Genomic DNA, 19915 nt, shown 5'->3' with positions numbered 1-19915 from the left:
AATAATGAAACTTTTCCACAACATTCTAATTTATTGAGATGCACCTGTATTGTTTTGTATGTATTTTTTAATATTTTTAAAACTCCTTCTGGAAATTCTTAATTGAAATTAAATGCATGTATGGTGTATTAGACTAACAACAAAGTATCAAAAACTATTTTTTTTTTTTTTTTTTTTTTTTTTTTAAATGGAAATACCTGGATAACTCTCAACAATGAAGAGCCCCTAAAACAGCAATTTCAGTCTTGATATAATAACAGGTCAACTTACGGCTGTATCTGCAGCCAGTCTGTTCAGTTTTGTAAAACTTTTCATGCCACTGATGACAACATGACGTCTTCCTTTGATCTTCCAAACTCATCACTGAATGCATTGTCTTTTCATTCCTCTGATCTAATTTAAGTTATATTTCAGGCATTTTTTGACATGCTAACAAGGTTCTTTGTCGTCCCTGTAAAAGACTGCAGGGTAAATACTTTCAGACCACTCAACATATACTCAACAAAATGAGACTTCACAAAATGTATGAATTGTCAGCTAATCTTTACAGCAACACAACATATTGTAAAATGTATGTAACAAGAAGGTCAAAGATCCTCGTGCTCCAGTTTTGTTTTTTAAACCGTTAGTTCACCGCTGTGACCTGAATGTTCACCACATTAAACATCATTAAATCCATGACATTATTCAAAAGAGCACCATATACGTTATGTAAAATATACAGGTTTCACTGTCAAATTTGTCATCTTGTTATCCTGACCAAAACGGTTTGGCTACCAACATAAAAAAATAAATAAATAAATAAATGTTCTCCAGAAGAAAGTCATACATGTTTGGAGCATGATGAATTTTATTTTCAAAATATTATTTTTTGGTGAACTATATCCCTTTAGGATGCTAAATATGTTTATGTAATAGAAGTTAAATAATAAAATAAGAAAATTATAGCCACTTTGTACCAAAATGCTTATGCATATTCTCATTGGGAATTTCCTCCACAAATGTATTTTTATAAATAACAACAATAATAATAATAATATAATATTCATATTTTCTGTTATCTGTGATCTGTGTATTTCAAAGTAATGGTAAAAATATTCAGTTGTTAGAACATGATGCATACCACAGTGTTTTTATGGCTCTATAAAGTTACTATAATTTTTGCCAAGTACTCACTGGCAAAAAGCAAATTGCTGACCTTCTACTTTAGAAACACTTAGACAGGTCATTAAAATGTAATCTTGGCCAACACAGAGACTTGTTATGCATTTCTAAATAAATAAATACTTCAATAAAACATGATTCAAGTAAAATTTTTATTAATAAAGCCAACCCCAACAATAAATTACACATTCACTTAGAAGATCCCCTCTCATGAAATTCTGTTTATCTCAAAATACTTTACAAGAACACAAAGTGTCTGTGGGAAAAAAAGAAAGAAGGAAAGAAGAAAGAAAGAAAGATAGAAAGAAAAGCACTTTTCAAGTCACAGTGCAACACCACAAAGTTCCCAGTAGTTGATCATAAATCAGGTCAGGCTGTCAGAGGCTTGGGGGGAATCTGTGAGCAGGGCACTGTGGGAAATATTTCGTAGTGCTTCTTTCAAACCAGATTTTCTTTGTTACAAAATTGAAATACAGTTGTGCTCCCAGTTTAACACATATATCAGTATATCAGATCATATCAGTAGACACACTGAAACAGCACAAAAAACAAACAAAAAAAAAACAAACAAAAAAAAACACAGAAGGTAATGAACTCATGTCATCACGCTACTTTTAACAACCAATGATGGACAGCCCAGCCCACGATACAAACTCACCAATCATTCAAACACATAAAACCATCAGGAAGTCATCTGTGCATTTCAGGCATAAGATGTTCATGTACAGTATGTACAGAAGAGAAAAAAAAAAACTTCCCAAGTGAAAATTATTGTGGGTCATTTTTTATTAGTCAAGAAGGGAAAAACTCATTTCAGGATAAAGTAATGAGGTGCTTGTTTTAAGTCTGTTCACACCGCAAGATAAAGCATCCAAACTCAATTTTCTGCCCCAATCAGGCTTTTACCAACTTTAAATGCATCCCATATCAGACGCTAATCTTAAATTGATCCGTGTGCGTAAAACCGCAACCCTAGCAAATTACAGTACCGTTCAAAAGTTTGGGGTCATTAAAACAAAAGTGACAGTAAAGACTTTTAAATTGTAACCAAAAATCAATTTTAAAATAAATACTGTTCTTTTGAACTTTCTATGCATCAAAAATCCAGACAAAACGCACCAGTTTCCAAACATTAATCTCAACAACTGTTTTCATCATCAATGATAATAATGTTTCTTGAGTAGTAAATAAGCATATTAGAATGATTTATCATGTGACTGAAGACTGGAGAAATTGCTGATGATAATTCAGCTTTGCCATCACAGGAATAAATTACATTTTACAATATATTAAAACAAAACAATTCTTTAAAATTGTAATATTTCAAAATATTACTGTTTCTACTGTATTTTTGATCAAATAGATGCAGCTAAAATGACTCAAAAAAAAAAAAAAAATCTTAATGACCCCAAACATCTGAACGATATATCAAAAGTATTTGCAACTTTGGACTTCATGAATCTATGCATTAACATTTTAACTTCTGTTGTGACTGTTTAAAGTGAAGCATTCGTGGAACATGTTATGTATGGTTAGGACACCTGGGTGAACTTAAGGAGAACTTTCTTAATACATCTATTAAAAATCACCTTGTGACACCAGTTGATTAAATGTCACTGCAAAAAAAAAAAAAAAAAAAAAAAAAAGGCTCAGAAAAGCTCTAGCAGCATTTAAGGGCAGATGATGATTCTTGCTTTGACATTTAATCTAAAACAGTAAAATGAATACATTTTTAAAGGGTTAGTTTACTCAAATGAAAATTCTGTAATTGCTCACCTTAATGTCATTCTAAACCTGTAAGACTAGTACAAAAATGAAGATATCTTTAATAAAATTGGAGCAATTTCTGTCCCTCCATAGACAAGCTACGCAACTACCAATGTTGTTGATGCTTCAAAAAGTTCATAAAGAGATCGTAAAACTAATCCATACGTATTTTGGCTTTTATTCACATACAAACATTCATCAGTTATGATAAAAGGAGGCTCAATCATGCTTGCTTGACATGCGAGAACTAATGAGGTTCATCCTCGCGCGTCAAACAGGTTCGGTTGAGCTTGTTCATGTTTGCTGATGTTTATATGCAAATAAAAGCCTAAAGTCAATGTTCATTCAATCATCTCTCTTCAGAAAACTTGGACTTAAACACTTAATTTATATGGATTAGTCTTATAATCACTTTTAAGTGGTAGCTGCATAGCTGTCAATGGAGAGTATAAAACTCAGATTTTATTAAAAATATTTGTTAACTTATATATTAACTTCATTTGTGTTCTGAAGATGAACGCAAGTCTTACGGGTTTGGAACAACATGAGGGTGAGTAGATGACAGAATTTTCATTTTTGGGTGAACTAACCCTTTAAGTGTAAATTAAATGTCCAAATAGTTTTTGGGCACCATATATTTTAAACAGGACACGGGTCAATAAAATGAGCTGTGTATCTGAATAATACAAAAGTGGCTTAGGGGAAAAGAAGAAAAAAAAAGAGATTAAATGGGATTTTTGCTGTTCACACTTAACCAAAAACAGATCCATCTTGAATCAGGTTTAAGACACGCAATTGCGGTGTGAACATAGCGTAAGACAGCGCCACACCTTTAATTTGCTCTTTTCCCACAATGTTTCTATTGGGCCACGAGCTTACATTCGTCTGCATGTGACAAGTGACATTCGTCTGCATGTCGGCTACACGGATGCACAATTCAGTGGACACATATGTCCCATCCATGAAGTTCTTTTATTAATACTGACAAATAGCAACACTTTCACTTTTCAATCCTTTCTAACCAACACAACCAAGTGTTTGTGAGGCAAATGTAGCCCTGTCCTTTGAGAGAACTCCAGGAAACACACAGCCGAATCAAGTGCTCATAAGGGCAATAGGATTTAAAAATAAGGCATAAATTATGGTAATCTAAAAGAAAAAAGGAAGATTAAACAATATTTGGGTGATTATGAAGTAGTGGCTCTGTGAAAATAATCCTTTTATCCTTTATTCTTGCGATAATGTGGATTATCGCATAATACCACAGTTGGAAGAGAAGCTTTCACAAAAGGGAAAAAAAGAAAAAAAAACACTTTGAGAGGGATGATTTAAGCCATTGCTCTGAATTAATATTTAGCTGGTTCTGGCATTTACATCATACCCCACTTGACAAGGTGAAAAATATATGGATACACACAGCATTAAATATTAATGCTTTTGCTTGTCACTTAGGAAATAGACGTGTCGTGCGTTTAAAGGGACAGAGGTACTACTACCACGAGGACTCATGTCTGAATTGCCTGTAAAATTGTACAAAACGTTGACCTGAATGGCAGTTTCTGTCCCAGAGAATGCTTTCTTAGCCTAATACCTCAGAAACGTAACAGGCTTAGAGTTAGTCTGTCATGAGCGTGGCGGAAGGGATTACCGGTAAGATTCGGCACTCTGGGATTCCAGACAGAAATGACACAGTGAAGTGGAGATCAAATTCAGCTCGCTGGTATCGTGTGTCAAAGACGTGAGATCCCCGACTCACAGAGGCTTATGGTTGTGTGTGTGTTGGCATCAAAGTTTTTATCCGTTCACACTCCCTGTACGCATTTCCCTGAAGGTGAGAGGAGTTGCATGCATTAGTACACTGGTGTTTGTTGTAGTGCGTAACTCTCTCGGTGCTAATACATGAGGTTTCGTGTTTTTGATCGAGGCTGGTTGTTCACAGCTTTCATATGAGGATCACTGGGTGTAAAGATCACAAGGTTGTGGGCAAGTATCTCTAATTAACTTGTCGACCACAACGCCATGGTTCATTCCAGACTGATTTTCAGTCTATGAATTCAAGTCAATGTTTAACCGAATCCATCAGCTAAAGTAATAGTAGCCATTCTGTCTGAAAGGGCAGACGGTACTTTCCACAAATAAGGTACAAATGGTGTTAACTTTGTTTAAATCATTTAACAAAGCATTACAATCAAAGACATTCTCTTATGTTTGACTCTTTCTATAGCATTGCAGGAAGTAAATCTTATTCTGTTTTCTCAATTTTTACACAAATTGTAGAGCATTTGTGAAGCGCAACCATTCAACCCTGTTATCGAAGTCTAGCCCCCACTAGCGCAACCAAATTTTACTTTCCCATTTATACCCTGCTTGTGGAAAGTGCCAGCTTTTCCGTTTTTAAATCTGATAGGATTTAATTGACCCTTCGCCGGGAGTTTGATTGACAAGCGTTCTAACCAATCATAGTGCCGAATCTGCCATTTTGTCTGACAAAGCAGTCAGGAGTTAGATTAACCTCGGCGGACTTGAACTTGAAAAATGGTGTGTATTTACGTCTTTCCACGTTTTAAAACAACATTCCTTCTCATGTTCATTCATGTTTATTTGATGCTATAAATTAATTAGTAGGAAGAGATGATCGTTCACGAGCCACTTGAGCTGAAGCACAACACATTAAAGAGCCACAAAATGTTTTTTTATTGTTCAAATTTCTTAAAAAAAAAAAAAAAAAAAAAATTGAAAGCTGGGACTTTAATATCATAAGTAACCTGCTCTGTCTTGTCTGTAGTGCTGTTGTCAGTGTCCTCTTTTCTCCGCGATGTATTTTTCACTGCGTGTGGCATGACAGCGCCATGGCTTGTCAGGACAAAGCAACAGTAACTAAGGGGGGTGGGTCTTTGCGAAGGGTCAATTAAGCCATAATCCAGAGAGGAGAAAACTTAGATCCTCAATTCAAGACTATGTTGAATCACTTTACATCTGGTGTTCTGAAATGGACACGCATACAGTACACAGAGCTGCCTTTAGTCATTTAGTTTCCAGTAGGAAGTAAAGACAGAATAAGTCTGTACATATCTGTCAGTTTATATCAGAAACTACACGTCTGAATTCGCTTGAAACTCGATCTTCGTGTTTTTTTTTTAAATTATTATTATTAAAATGGGTATTCGCCGATTATTCAAATCTCTAGCAGGATGATAAATATTAGAAAAATTAACCATGTCTTTTGACAAACTATTGCCTTGAAGGTTTTTGTAGAAAAGATTTAGTGATACAAATACAACTCCCTGAAGCCCTTTTGTTTGTGAAGTACAGAAACACAGATATTGATCCTGTTGTAAAAAAGCTGCTAAATTGACTGTGAAAAAAAAAAAAAAAAGTCAAGGTGGCTGTAAAAAAAAGCCATTATTTGCTGCATGTTTTCCGCTTTGCATTACAATTTGAATTAGCACCGGGAGTGAGGTGAGACTAGCTGTCATAGAGAACTAAAGAGTTGTGAGTCTTTCTGCTGTGCTATATTAAATCTACAATAGGGCTGGGCATTAAATTGAATATATATGTATATATTCACTATTATGTTGTTGGTGACAAAATGAGCAAACATGACTTCAATACCATTTTTCTAGCCATTACGATTCCTAAAGACCATGTCAGTAGTCCAGTTTTGCACCCCTTCCTCCAAATCATTGGCAAAGAAAATGCATATAAACCAAAGACCATCAAAAGGCAAATATTGAATATTTCATGAAGCCAAAATATTTTACAAATTTATATTGTAGCTATATCGCCCAGCCCTAATCTACATGCTCTCTCATGTCTTAGTGCTGGGAATGTCCTAGGAATTCTGTGGACCTCTGTGGTTTATCTGGGTCACTGTGGTTTATGGTCAATGGAAGGTGGATATCTGATGTTTTTCATCAATGAAACCTGAAGCCCATTTAGACTACGGTCAATGAAAGTCCCAATGTTCTTGTGAACAGGTGAGTCAGTAATATTTAACATTGTAAAGGCTGTTTTTCATCAATGAATGCTGTACTAAACTAAAGGACCAGTGCAAACACCCTCGAAAAACCCAATCCTGCCCACAAAGACCCTGTCCCAAACAGCACCCTTAGCCTGTGAGACGTTCCTCAAAGTCTATACTTTGCAGCATGGAAAATGTTAGGTAATCGTCCACACCATTGTAGGCTCAGCAAAAGGAGCCTAAAATCTGAATTGACAAATGGGTATTATGGATTTCAAAGACCCCAAGCCTACATCAAGGGTGCCATTTGGGACAGGGCCGAACAACATTTTTACCTTCACTTCAAGCTCAGAGCCTGTTTTTCCAAAGGTTTACCCCATGTCCAAGAAGCTTTCCTTTCACGTATCCCAATCAAGTTCCCTGCATGCGATCCGAACCAGCCTGAGCTCCAGCTCAACAGCATCTGGTCGCTCCTGTGGATTGGCGGAAAGCATCTCTCGAATCAGCTGCTTCATGCCAGCATTCATGCTTTTCTTCCGGGCTGGGATGAGTAGCTCCATCTTGGGATTCTCCAGCAGAGCCTCCCCCAAGGGGACAATATCCTCCCCCTGCTGTACATAGCTCCCTAAAAGCTCCTTCTGAGTCTCTACATCCACAAACGTTATCCGTTCCACCATGGCCCATATGATCACCCCCAAAGCAAAAATGTCAGCCTTGGCAGTGTAGTGGCCCTCCCAGACTTCAGGGGCCATGTAGAAGTCCGTTCCACAAGCTGTGGACAAGAAACACTTGTTGACGCTGGCTGGTTCTTCAGGGTTCAGGCCCGAACAGGAGCAGACCTTGCTGAGGCCAAAGTCAGCCACTTTCAGGGTGGGTTCGGGGGACCCGGCTGGGGTGCGGCCCTGCGAGATGAGAATATTGTCGGGTTTGAGGTCCCGGTGGATGATCTGGTTGCGATGCAGGAAGGCAAGAGCGCTGCCCAGTTGCAGCATGAAGCTGGTGTTGGTCTTGCGGCTGGGTTTGCGGGACAGTAGATAGGCATTCATGTCTCCACCATCGCAGAAGTCCATGACGAACCACAGGTAGTAGGCGCAGCGGGGGTCAAACGTGATCTCACCTTTCAAGGATGTCTCCACCAACTGAGTGGATATAAATAAATACAAAAGTTAAAACCAATCGTGTAAAACAGGGCTCTTCAACTCTATTCCTGGAGGGCAGTGTACTGCAGACTTTAGTACCAATCCCAAGTGAACCCACCTGTCTGTCAAAGCATCACATTTTTAAAATTTCAGTACTGACTTGGTATTGAAGTCGGTACTTTTGACAACTCCTGTGCTTGGTTAGAGTTGAAACTAAACTCAGCAGGACACTTGCCCTCCAGGGTTGGAGTTGAAGGGTGTAAAGGCTCACATTTTGTATAGATTTATGCAATGACACTTGTGGTTGAATTTTTAATGGTCAATTGGATTGAATAAAGAGATGGATCTTGCATATTTTTTTTATTTTTTTCCCCCTTGTAATTTTTCTTTTCTTTTTTTTTTTTTAAATTGGTTTTGATAATCACCCACCACTTACTGATTAAGCTCAGCTGATATCAGTTTGCAATTGCGCCTATAAAAGTGTTGTTTCTGTTTGTTACATGAGCATTGAAGAAAGCAGGGGCTGAAACGTCTGCTCTTTGGTCTGGTTTTTAGACATTTCACATTTTTGCACTTTTTTCACTTTGCAAATGTTAAATTAAAGACATTTTTAATATACTCTTGCTTTGGTCTAACTGTATGTTTTTCAGTGTTCGGACAAGTTTGGCTATTTGGTTGACATAACTTTGTTTTTCACACCTGAGAATGGACTAGTTATTTTGTCTTTTTTTGAGCGCATAGAATTTGGACAAGCATTTTGGACAAATAATCAACCATCCGGAACCCTAGTCAAAAGATTGAATCCCTCCTTCAATTCAAGTCCATTGGATTTTTTTTTGCGCCACCTTTTTTTTTTTTTTCCCACCGGGGAAAAATCATAATTTAGATTGATTAGACAGGTAATAGCACACCTCTCAAAAACTAGCCGCACAATTTGAGGAATCATTCATGTCTAACAAAAGTTGTGGGAAAATTAAAAAAAAAAAAAAAAAAAAAAAAAAAAACCTTCCAGCCATTTCATCCTGTTCCAATATTATTTGCTTTCTAAGGATACTCTAGGGGAAGTTTAGTAGGATAAAACTAAAGATGTTCCAGGATAGAAGCCAAACTTCATAGCTGAAATCTTAAACTGACTCCATCAAGAGACTTTAAATCCCATCCATCCACATCAACATCCATTAAAACAATCACTTAGAGAGGCAAATGCTCTGTTAAAAAATAAATAAATAAATAAATAGTGAGCTGCGATTGAGTTTGATGTTATACTAATGATGTGTTCCATCCAAAATTAGATGTAGGATATTCCTATCTGATACATATCCAACTCAAAAAGAAGCCAGTGCTACTGTTTTGTTATTCTTCATACATCAAATTATGAGTATCTGCAAAGCAACATTGTTATGGTTAATGTTTGACAGCCTCCTGGCAAGTTGCGGAAGACAATTGATGCTATGCAACACTAGCATTTATTGCACAGGTATTATCAACAAATAAAATAGTTTACTGTGATTTGTCTCTGCTAACAGTTATTAAATAGGTCATTTAAGAACTTTGAAACATTGATGCAAATTTATTTGCTAACGTTTATTATGGTCCATGTACATTTTCCCAGGTGTCACCATTTTCAACCCGACATCATATGTTGCACCTTTGTAAAAATTAAAGTTTTAGATTTTAGGAGGAAGATGGAAATTGTGACTGAATGGAACGCATAATAAGCACAAAAAAAAAATACATAGCACATAAATAATATCTGAATTAGATGGAGTAATTTTACTTTGCAGAACTAAATTGTGCAAGTTTATTAATAACTTCTCTCCACTTAGTCTGTTACCTTAAACAAAAACAAGAGGGAATATATGCTGTATGAGATATTAACAGTAGCTTAAAACAGAAGTGTCTTAAAAAAAAAAAAAAAAAAGTGATGTCACTCCTTTGTATAAGTTTCAATATTGACTGGATGATGGCCTAGTCCACACTGCATCAATCAAGTTATGCAATTACACAACCAGCTTTGGCAGCTATGTTTTCTTCACCATCTTGCAGGGTATTGCAAAACAGCACCAACCTATAAACGCTGCACCATCTGTCTGCACAGGGAACCAATCAGAGCACATCTTGAATGTGAAGCACAAAAACAACAGCACTGTCCACAGAGGAGATGCGTGTTACAGACAAACACTGTTGCACGTCATGTGTTGGCACATTTAACCACATCCTTCCCTCGATAACCTCCACATGGATTTGTGTTTTCAGATTAGCTCTGCTTTTTGAGCTCAAAACAAATTTCCCTAAGATTCTGATCCTATACTGTGTGAAAGTCTATTAGCATTAATATTTAATGAAGTAAACCTTGTGTGGTTTATGATTAGTTGTCTGTTCCTAAACCACAGCATTCAATTCAACTGGCTCTAGAGGTTCAAAATGGTGTTAACCTCAAAATTATGTTTTGAATATATTGCTTTACCTAAAAGTGGTGATATTAAATAGATATTGACCCGTTCTAAAAAGTTAAAGACAGTTAAGAACCTTTACAAGTATTTGAGATTTGTGTGTCTATCTGAAGCACGTTTCCCTTCATCAGCTGCCTTTTGACAGAAGATGCTGAAGGCTTTGCACAGACAGAGGTCAGCAGACAAATGGCCCTCTGCAGGCTCATAATTATAGCAGCAAGAGTGCTAATCAACCATATCTCAAAAGGCCAGGAATAACAACCTATTACTGTGCTGCGCACTGGCTTGTTTTCATCCAGTCACAACATCCTCATGTCTTTATGCAACTTGACCCAACACAAAATGGCATAGAATACTATAATCCTCCACTTGTATTATAGAGTGCTGTCTCCTTTGTAGAGTAGTCCAAGTAGTCTGTATTCCTATTATATTACATATTTTTATACAGTAGTCAACATTTGAAGTGGATCAAAACCTTTCATCAAAGCTGTCCTAAAACCTTTTTAAGACAACTTTTTTGATCCACTTCAAATGTTGAATATAATATAATATAATATAATATAATATAATATAATATAATATAATATAATATAATATAATATAATATAATATAATATAATATAATATAATATAATATAATATAATATAATATAATATAATATAATATAATATAATATAATATAATATAATATAATATAATATTATATTATATTATATTATATATTTTTTTGCAGGATGGAGACAACGTTTTCAACTTGCCAAGAGTCACTATTAGACTGTCAGAACAGTACAATCTGTAAATCTGCATTGTTTGTGAAGGCTATGATAATATTATGCAGTTGAAAGCTATTTATTTGTCGAATCTGTCAACTGTTCGCTTACAGTCCATATATTCATAAGAAACATGTCTGGTCAGTGTCTGTGGGACAAGATCCTAAACCCCAAATTATAGAGGGAATATGCGGCCTTCAAGTCCTCCTGGGAAGTTCCTACTTACGGGAGTAGTAATTACAATGAATGTAATGTTGGATTTTCAGGATAAAGTGGATGCAAGGGGCAATTTAATTTTCTGTTTTCTTATTTTCAATTACTGACAAAGACAGGAAGCTTAGCACTAAAATAACATGGTAAAGAGCAAACAATGCATGTTAAGCTTTATTTTATAACAATGTCAGAAAGAATGATGGTTAATGTAGTAGTAACACGGAAAAAGCACTATGATAAATCAATGATAATTGAGGTAAGGTTTATAGCTAGAAAACTGGGCTGCATGATATCATAAAATCGATATTGTTATTTAGCTTAGAGTGATCATCAAAACGCAAAGGCTGTGATTTATTTAAATAACTATTTGCGCTGCAGGTTTCAGAGTGAAGCTGCACTGTGTGCTCTGCTCATGATATCCATTTATTTGCTGGGAAATTGACAAAATAAAATACTGATGGATTAACTTTTGGAAATTAAATTAAGATGTTAACAAATATTCGAATTTTACAGTTGTACAACAAAATATACATTTTTAAATGAAATATTTGGTGTTTTTATTTGACAATATTAGAATATTTCTTATTTTTATTTAATAACCACTAAAAATCATTATTTTATAGTCATACTGAATGGGTAACAAACAGCGGGAATGTATGAATAAGGGCAGGGGCGGAGCTACAGGTGGGCCACATTGACAGCTTGCCCACCCAGTCAGATCCAGGGAAATACATAATTTTTTTTTAATAAAAACAATTTTCTAACGTTTAACAATTCAATAACTTTTTTAAATTTGATTTGTTGTCATGCATTAAAATGATTAAAACCCTAATTAGAAGTAGACTAATTAGCATTCTTATCAAGTTACGTCACACGCCAGTAGCTTGTTGTTCTTCGCGCAAATATCTGGATTTCAACCAGCAGTGCCCATTTTATGTAAAAAAAAAAAAAAAAAAGGCTAACCCACCATCTATGATGCATTTAATAAAGAAAAATGTCTTGACAAAGATGACAGGACGCCGTAACAACTTTTATCATTTGAACGAGAACTAACAGATAGACTAAATGACTTTATGACGATATCAACATCTTCAATTCAAAACCAATCCAACTCTGACTTGTTTAGAACAGACATCAGCCATACAATGTAATGCAATATTTTTTGCATGTAATATTTGTGAGCAAGGGGCTTTCTGAAATGTACATGTCAGTGGCATAAATACAGACAGTGTAGCCGCACTGGGACCCATGTTGCAGGGAGGCCCGCAACGAACTTAGCGTGCCCTGCCACATCGCAAGTGGCCCTGGCGACGAAGTGACTATATTAATATAAATATTAAGATAAATATAAATATTAATAATAGAATTTAAGTATTGCCAAGATTCTTCACATCAGCGAATAAATACATAAAATCACCGAATCAGATCGTGTATTGTAATGGTCTTGTGGTAGAATTTTTGGCAAGCGTTTCTGAGGTTCTAATCCGCCCTCATCTTTTTTTTTTTTCTCTCATTGAAACCAAAAGGTGTTCATCAGTGATTGTAGCTACATCAAGAGCAAGGGCACGTTGTGTGCATTTTGTTTTGTGCTTTTACCAGAACGAAACGCTCGATTGTCTGTGTGAAGACTGCGCATGTGCATGAGCGCCAAGAGAACTGATAACAGCCGCAACGAGCACTAGGCCATGATTTCAGAAACAACACATTCCAGCGGATAGATCGCCTCATTTAACACAGACCTACACATTTCTTATCGAATGGAGATGTCTCTTTCTTTTAGGTACAATTATTCGATGTGTTTAAGTTCATTTTTTTGACATTTAAGGAAGATTCTCACAGAGAGAGCTGAAAGCGCACCCTGTTTTTTATTTATTTTACAAAAGTATAAGGTTGTTGTTATTGTGAGCGTGCACAAATAAAAGTAGACCATTTGTAGTCTTGCACTAATCAGACTATCACCAAAAATGATGGAAGGCCTGTTCTAAGTTGTTTAAGCTGTCATGAGGAAAAAAATCCATGAGAACGCGCCGGCGCATTCGTCGGCCAGAGGGTTAAGTAGGCCTACAGTCAGTTTACAACACGTGATCGACCCGATGGAACAGACAAAGAAAGTTAATCTACATTAAATTTACAAAAACAAGCATAGAGCTTGAAAATTGAGATTGAATAAATGAGTTTTGAGAGCAGTTTTAAAAGGAACTTTCTGAAGAGAATAGACGCTTGTGGTAGTTTGTAGTTTGACCACTTCATTAGGTTAAGTTTTGTTTTATAGTAAGCCTCTCTTTAAAGTGAATTTCGTTTTGTAGAAATTTTAGGCCTATCTTAATTGCAATCAGTGTTTCATCAACCAATTGCCTATAGTCTATTTAATAAATAGGAAGAAAGCAAGAACGTCGGGTGTTGAATGGATTGAAGTGCGTAACAAATGAAACCAATGTTTCTGCGGCCTTTGAATAAGGCTGAAGCAAAATTCTGTTTTTATTGAATTTCTTAAATACATGTCTTTATTACTTAATTGGTAAGATATTGTTGGTCTAACAATATATTTTAGTTGGCCTAAATTAAGGCAGCTGCGCTCATAATGGAAGCGACGCGCATGCAGTGCGTTTTCCAGGCGCATTGAGATATTTCCAAATATGTGATTATTATTATTATTATTATTTTAAGTTTATTTTTTGTAATCGGTTGGTGCTGTGGTTAATGTTGTAACTGCAGTTTTGTCTTGTTCTTATCTCGTTCTAGATTTACTTGAATTGATATTGTCATGTAATAGTGTTATAACATAATTTGAACTTGCCATACCTTGGCAAGTTCTGGGACGGCCCATCATATTATTTCCCTCCCAAATTAAGCCAGTTGAAAAAACATGGGATGATGCAAATTATTCTGGCCCACCCACACTTTTAGAGGCCCACCCACCATCCACTTTCTGCCTCCGCCACTGAATAAGGGTATGTTTACATGACAATGATGTACTAAAATCGGATTTTTTTTTTGTCTTGCGTTTTTCACATACAGATGACAATGTTGTCAAAATGATCCCCATTCACATGGATCCGCGAAAGCGGTTAAAAATGCTGTATTATGCATGCCAGGTCAGTAGTTGGTGCTGTCACTTTGTAAAGAAAAACTACACGCCTAGTGAACACGTGATACATATGGACATGACATCACCGTTTTCACAAATTTGCGTTTTTGTAGTTTACACAGAAACTGATAACGTATCGTTTTAAAATGTTTGCGTTTTCAGTCCCCCAAAACGTGTTGTGGTGTAAAAAACTGAATGGCCAAAACGCATAAAGTTTTCCATTTTTAGTTAAAAACGGTGTTTTGAAAGTATTAATGGAAAAAGAAACAAAATATTGCCCATAATAGTTCAGCCCGAATGCTTACAAAAACAGTACAGCGAAAACATTCCCAAATGTTAAAGAAGGGGGTAATGAAACATTGTCAAAACAATGTTGTGCTGTTCATTCCCACTTATCTCCTAAACACGACTACCCCATTATGAAGGCAGCATTGTTCAGGCAATGCACCAATGCATTTAGTATACCCATTCATAAACCAAAAACTACTGTCCGCTACATTTCCTCCTTTAGCCATTTCCTGTTTCCTGGCAGGATACTAAAGTCATAGCACTGAGCACTAATACGCAGATAATAAATGATTTACGTCCAATCAAAATTTAATTCAGCAATTGTTCCCAAAGCGTCCAGAAATGGCAAACATGTCCTATTCAGTACTTTCTATGGGTATGAACAATTACAATTAGTTACCAATAACTGCACGAATGTAGTGATTTGCATTTCCATTTCATTGTCATCAAGTTTGATGACAATGTTTGATTTGATTTGACTCTAGTACAATATGAAAATAAAATTGTTGCACTTCATGTTCACTGTGCTTGCAGGTTGAAAACGCACCTCCAGATAGAGCGAGGAACTGGAGCCATGGCTCATTCTCTGGGCGAGACCGTCTCTCTGGAGAACGCATTCCTCCAGGTGGATGACGTTGGGATGCTGGCTCTGGATACTGCTCAGGGCCCAGAATTCCCTCAAGGCCAGCTCAACATTCTCCGGGGAGTGACAGCGGATCTTCTTCACAGCCACACGAGCACCAGTCTGCCGTACAGCTGCCTCGTATACCACACCGTAACTGCCCCTGCCCACCTCCTGGATAAGCTCGTACTTGGCTTGACTGCTCACCATCCTCTTCTTCCTCACCTGTATTGTGTGGAAGAAAGCCACAACAGACAATATACCGTGAACGAACTGAGTCACTATTTGCAAGGAACTCTAATGACAATTAGAGTCATTTTGTGGTAGAACTGCAAAAACAACAATAATTTTCAAGCAAGTACAGACAACAATTACCTATAAAGTTTGAACTAAAAGTAAAAGTATTCATAATATACTTGTAGGATACCATATTGACCAAAAATATATTTTTCTTAATTTATTGGTAGATAACAGTGTTAATTTAATAGCATAGATAAACTATTATAGTTTGTTGTTTGGAATTTGGAATTAGATTTTTAAATTTTCTGTTTTCAATTTAATTTTAAAGTTTTAGTAATTTGGTAGTGTGCTTGTCATTTTTATGACTTTTGAAAAATAAGTGTAAAATTTAAAAAGTTTCTTCAAATTAAATTACAAATTATGCTAAACTAGCTCAAATAATAAACAAGAATAATAATAAAATTATATAATACATTTAACTTCAGATCATTTTTATTTTATTTCAAGTAATGGATTTTTTTTTTTTTTTTTAACAATAATATCCCTGGTGTATATTGGATAAATACTGGTATATGCTCATCCCTATGTGATAACAGTGAAATTTAAATTACACTATCAAATGTAATTTTAGATGTAATTAGAAATTCTGAACATGAATATCCATTTATGTACATTATAATGTTCACATGCAGTATGACATTCAGTATTTTGTTTGTTTTAATTAATAGTATAGATATTATATTTCTATAATATATTTATATTATTTGTAGTACAAAAATAGCATAGAAATTCTGGCCACTTTGGCCATTATTTGAAAATAATTAGTGCATCCCTATTCCAAAGCAGGGATGAGCCTGCCAATTTTAAGCACACAATGCCGTTCCATCATTATTGCAATTCCATCTGGCATGGAACTTCTATACCAATATTATCTGCAATGTTAATTTTAACTATAGACTAGGAAAGGGTAGACTTTCTCATCGTCTATAGCCCAGCAAAGCAGCAAGCTTTTGTATTAGGTTTCTCTTAACATCCTTTATTTTACAACAATTAGTCTAAGACTCAGACAAACTGTCTGATAAATACTGTACTCTACATTGCCAATAATTGCCAATTCCACTCTCATTTGCTGACAGCTATGCAACTTGTGGGAGTCGAGGAAGTTAGATGAAAAAGTCATCATTTGTCAACATTTGTGGGGTAAGGGTTCACAGCCAAGAATCTTTGAAAGATATTCAGTTTATAGCCAACATGTCTCTGGATCATAGCTGTAAGCAATTTTCCACTAATTTCTTTATTGTTGAATGTACAAACTTTTCACAGACACTGTTATGCTATTATGTGAAAGAGCTAAAATAATAGTGCAATGCAATAGTATCAATTTTCAGATTTTATTTAAAAACCTAGTAAACTATAGTTGGTCAGATGTCAGCTACTTTCTGTCTAGTGGTTGTGTTTGGCCAGAAGCTACATAATTAAAGACTTAATAGTCTGGCTCTTCAAGATAATACAACAGTAGGCTTTATCTCACATTGAAAGAACCAAAACTTATTAGCTACATTACGGTTTCTCTAAAATAGTTTATAAAGGCAGACATTTTTTTTACAAGAAGTTGCTATATAACATGAATACATGAATACATGAATACGTGTTTTATTGCCAGGAAAATGTAACAATGTAAATAAACATTCATTAACATAAAATTATATAAATGAAGAACAGGTTCAATATATAAAATATGAACTGATACCACATTCGAAAAATGTAAAAATAAAAGACATGTTGATGTAGTGATATTCAGAAGTTGGGGAGTTAACACTGTTTGAATAGAGAGACCATTTCATTCACAAAAACAAAATACAAACATTTGTTAGTACAGTCCTTCCTTGTATATAATGAATAAGCAAATTTCTTTCCTGTGTTGACTTGTTTTCTACTGAAATCCGAGTACGGCGGTTAGTGAATAATGTCACAAGTTACCATCAACCATTATTTGTTACTTGAGTTACCTTTTTATGTGGAAGAAAGATGGTATTAGGAGGAGGGATATTTTCATTCCAGAAGGCATTTGATTGGACAAAAAAAAAAAAAAAACATCAGAGTGCATGATGATGCCACTTAAAGTGTTAGCTCACCCAAAAATTCTGTCATTTATTACGCACCCTCATGCCGTTTTACACCCGTAAGACCTTTGGTGATCTCCGGAACACAAATTAAGATATTTTGGTTGAAAACTGATGGCTCAGTGAGGCTTCCATAAGCAGCAATGGCATTTCCTCTCTCAAGATCAATTAATGTACTAAAAACATATTTAAATCAGTTCATGTTAGTACAGTGGTTCAATAAAGCGACAAGAATATTTTTTGGTGCACCAAAAAAAAAAAAAAAAAAAAAAAAACACTTATTTAGTGATGGCCGAGTTCAAAACACTCCTTCATGAAGATTCAGAGCTTAATGAATCAGTGTGTCGAATCAGCGGTTCAAAGCGCCAAAGTCACGTGATTTTGGGAGTTTGGCGGTTTGACAAGTGATCCGAATCGTAATTCGATACGCTGATTCATAACGCTCCGAAGCTTCCTGAAGCAATGTTTTGAAATCGGCCATCACTAAATAATTCGTTATTTAGTTTTTTTGGCCCACCAATATTCTCGTCGCTCTATAATATTAATATTGAACCACTGTACTCACATGAACTGATTTAAATATGTTTTTAGTACCTTTATGGATCTTGAAAGAGGAAATGTCATTGCTCCCTATGCAGGCCTCACGGAGCCATCGGATTTTTAACAAAAATATCTAAATTTGTGTTCCGAAGATTAACGGAGGTCTTACGGGTGTGGAACGGCATGAGCGTGAGTAATAAATGACAGAATTTTAATTTTTGGGTGAACTAACCCTTTACAATATTTTGATTTCATCAGTTCTATAAAAAAAAAGCATCTTTCTTGACAATCATTAAGGGACATGCAAGTTCCACAAATTTAGCCATTGCTCATATATTTAATCTATACCATGAGGGTTTCTCTAGAAGAGTTTCGAGTCACGAACGGTTTCTTTAAACAAATCTCTCGCTTTTGTATCGGAGTGACCAGAAACATTTTAAAAACACGCCATTAGTGCAAATGGTAAACAGACTCGACAGCACTGCCAACACGTGTGTGCGCGCGCGTGAGTGTGTGTGTGTGTGTGTGTGCGGAAGCAGCTTGACATGAGGAAACAGCGATCAAAGGGCAAAGCTAACATTACACACTCACTGTTTAACTATGTGACTAAGGACAGTGAAGCACATGAGCAGAAATCGCAAGATTACAATCGAAGTTGTGTTTGTAATGCAGTCATGTGCTTGTTGTGTAAAAGGCCCTGTCGGTTTTGTCTCTTTCGGCCACAGCGCCGCTTTCTTCACCTCTCCAGCTGTATATTACTGTCTAAGCATAATATTACACAATGCAGCTGCCCACCACACGAGAGAACATAAGCACAATGCTCGTATGTTGTTGTGACAGTAAGAGTAAAGGTGTATTTCAATGCAAAACCCTTCATGTAGCAACACATGCACCTGCGTAGCAGCCCACCACACATGCTCAGACAAAGAGTCCCGCTGCACGCGCACACACACGAATACAAGAAACATTTACCTGTGCACGATTTTATTCCCAATGTAACTGATTTTCCTCAGCTCTGCTTTTCTTGGCAGCCATTATAAGCGCGAGGCCGCCGCACACACTCCTCGCCTCTCTCGCTTTCTCTTTTTCTGTGTATGTCCGTGAGCGCGTGCCCGTGTGCGCACTCGCGCTCAATGTCGCGTCCGCGTCGAATATTTCTCATGCGCGTACCCTTTGCCTGTCTTATAAAGTGTAGCGAAAGTGAGAAACAACGCCCTCTCTCTCTGTCTCTAATAACACACTAGCCGTGTTCTGCCATACACATCATACCCCAAACAAAATTTACCATACGGTATTTTCCGCCAAAAGATAGCCTTACATTTATTTTAGGCTAACAGGATTATTAGCATATGATTCGTCACTGTCGTCCAAAGAAAAAAATCTGAAAGTTTTTTATAAGACTTAAGATAATATGTTTTGTGGTTTTACAGCAGCAATACAATATTTACTGCATAATAGGCCTATCTATTAGGCTAATAATATTAAGAATATTCTGTGATGGCCTAGAACAAGGGAGAAAACATCAGACAAATTTGATATACAACAA

The 19915-nt window shown here is 36.0% G+C and overlaps 1 protein-coding gene across 1 annotated transcript; it reads right to left on the bottom strand.

Moving 5' to 3' along the window:
• Positions 1 to 1333: 1333 nt before the first annotated feature.
• Positions 1334 to 19448, bottom strand: pdik1l (PDLIM1 interacting kinase 1 like). Its single transcript, XM_067361599.1, has 3 exons — positions 19342 to 19448; positions 15392 to 15691; positions 1334 to 8031 (listed from the first exon to the last, which is right to left on the bottom strand). Exons 2-3 carry the CDS (start codon positions 15674 to 15676, stop codon positions 7291 to 7293), a joined length of 1026 nt encoding a protein of 341 aa, XP_067217700.1. The 5' UTR covers positions 15677 to 15691; positions 19342 to 19448; the 3' UTR covers positions 1334 to 7290.
• Positions 19449 to 19915: the final 467 nt, after the last annotated feature.

This window comes from Chanodichthys erythropterus, chromosome 15 (genome assembly GCF_024489055.1).
Source record: "Chanodichthys erythropterus isolate Z2021 chromosome 15, ASM2448905v1, whole genome shotgun sequence".
Classification (NCBI taxonomy): Eukaryota; Metazoa; Chordata; class Actinopteri; order Cypriniformes; family Xenocyprididae; genus Chanodichthys; species Chanodichthys erythropterus.
This window is presented reverse-complemented; position numbering and strand designations above follow the sequence as displayed.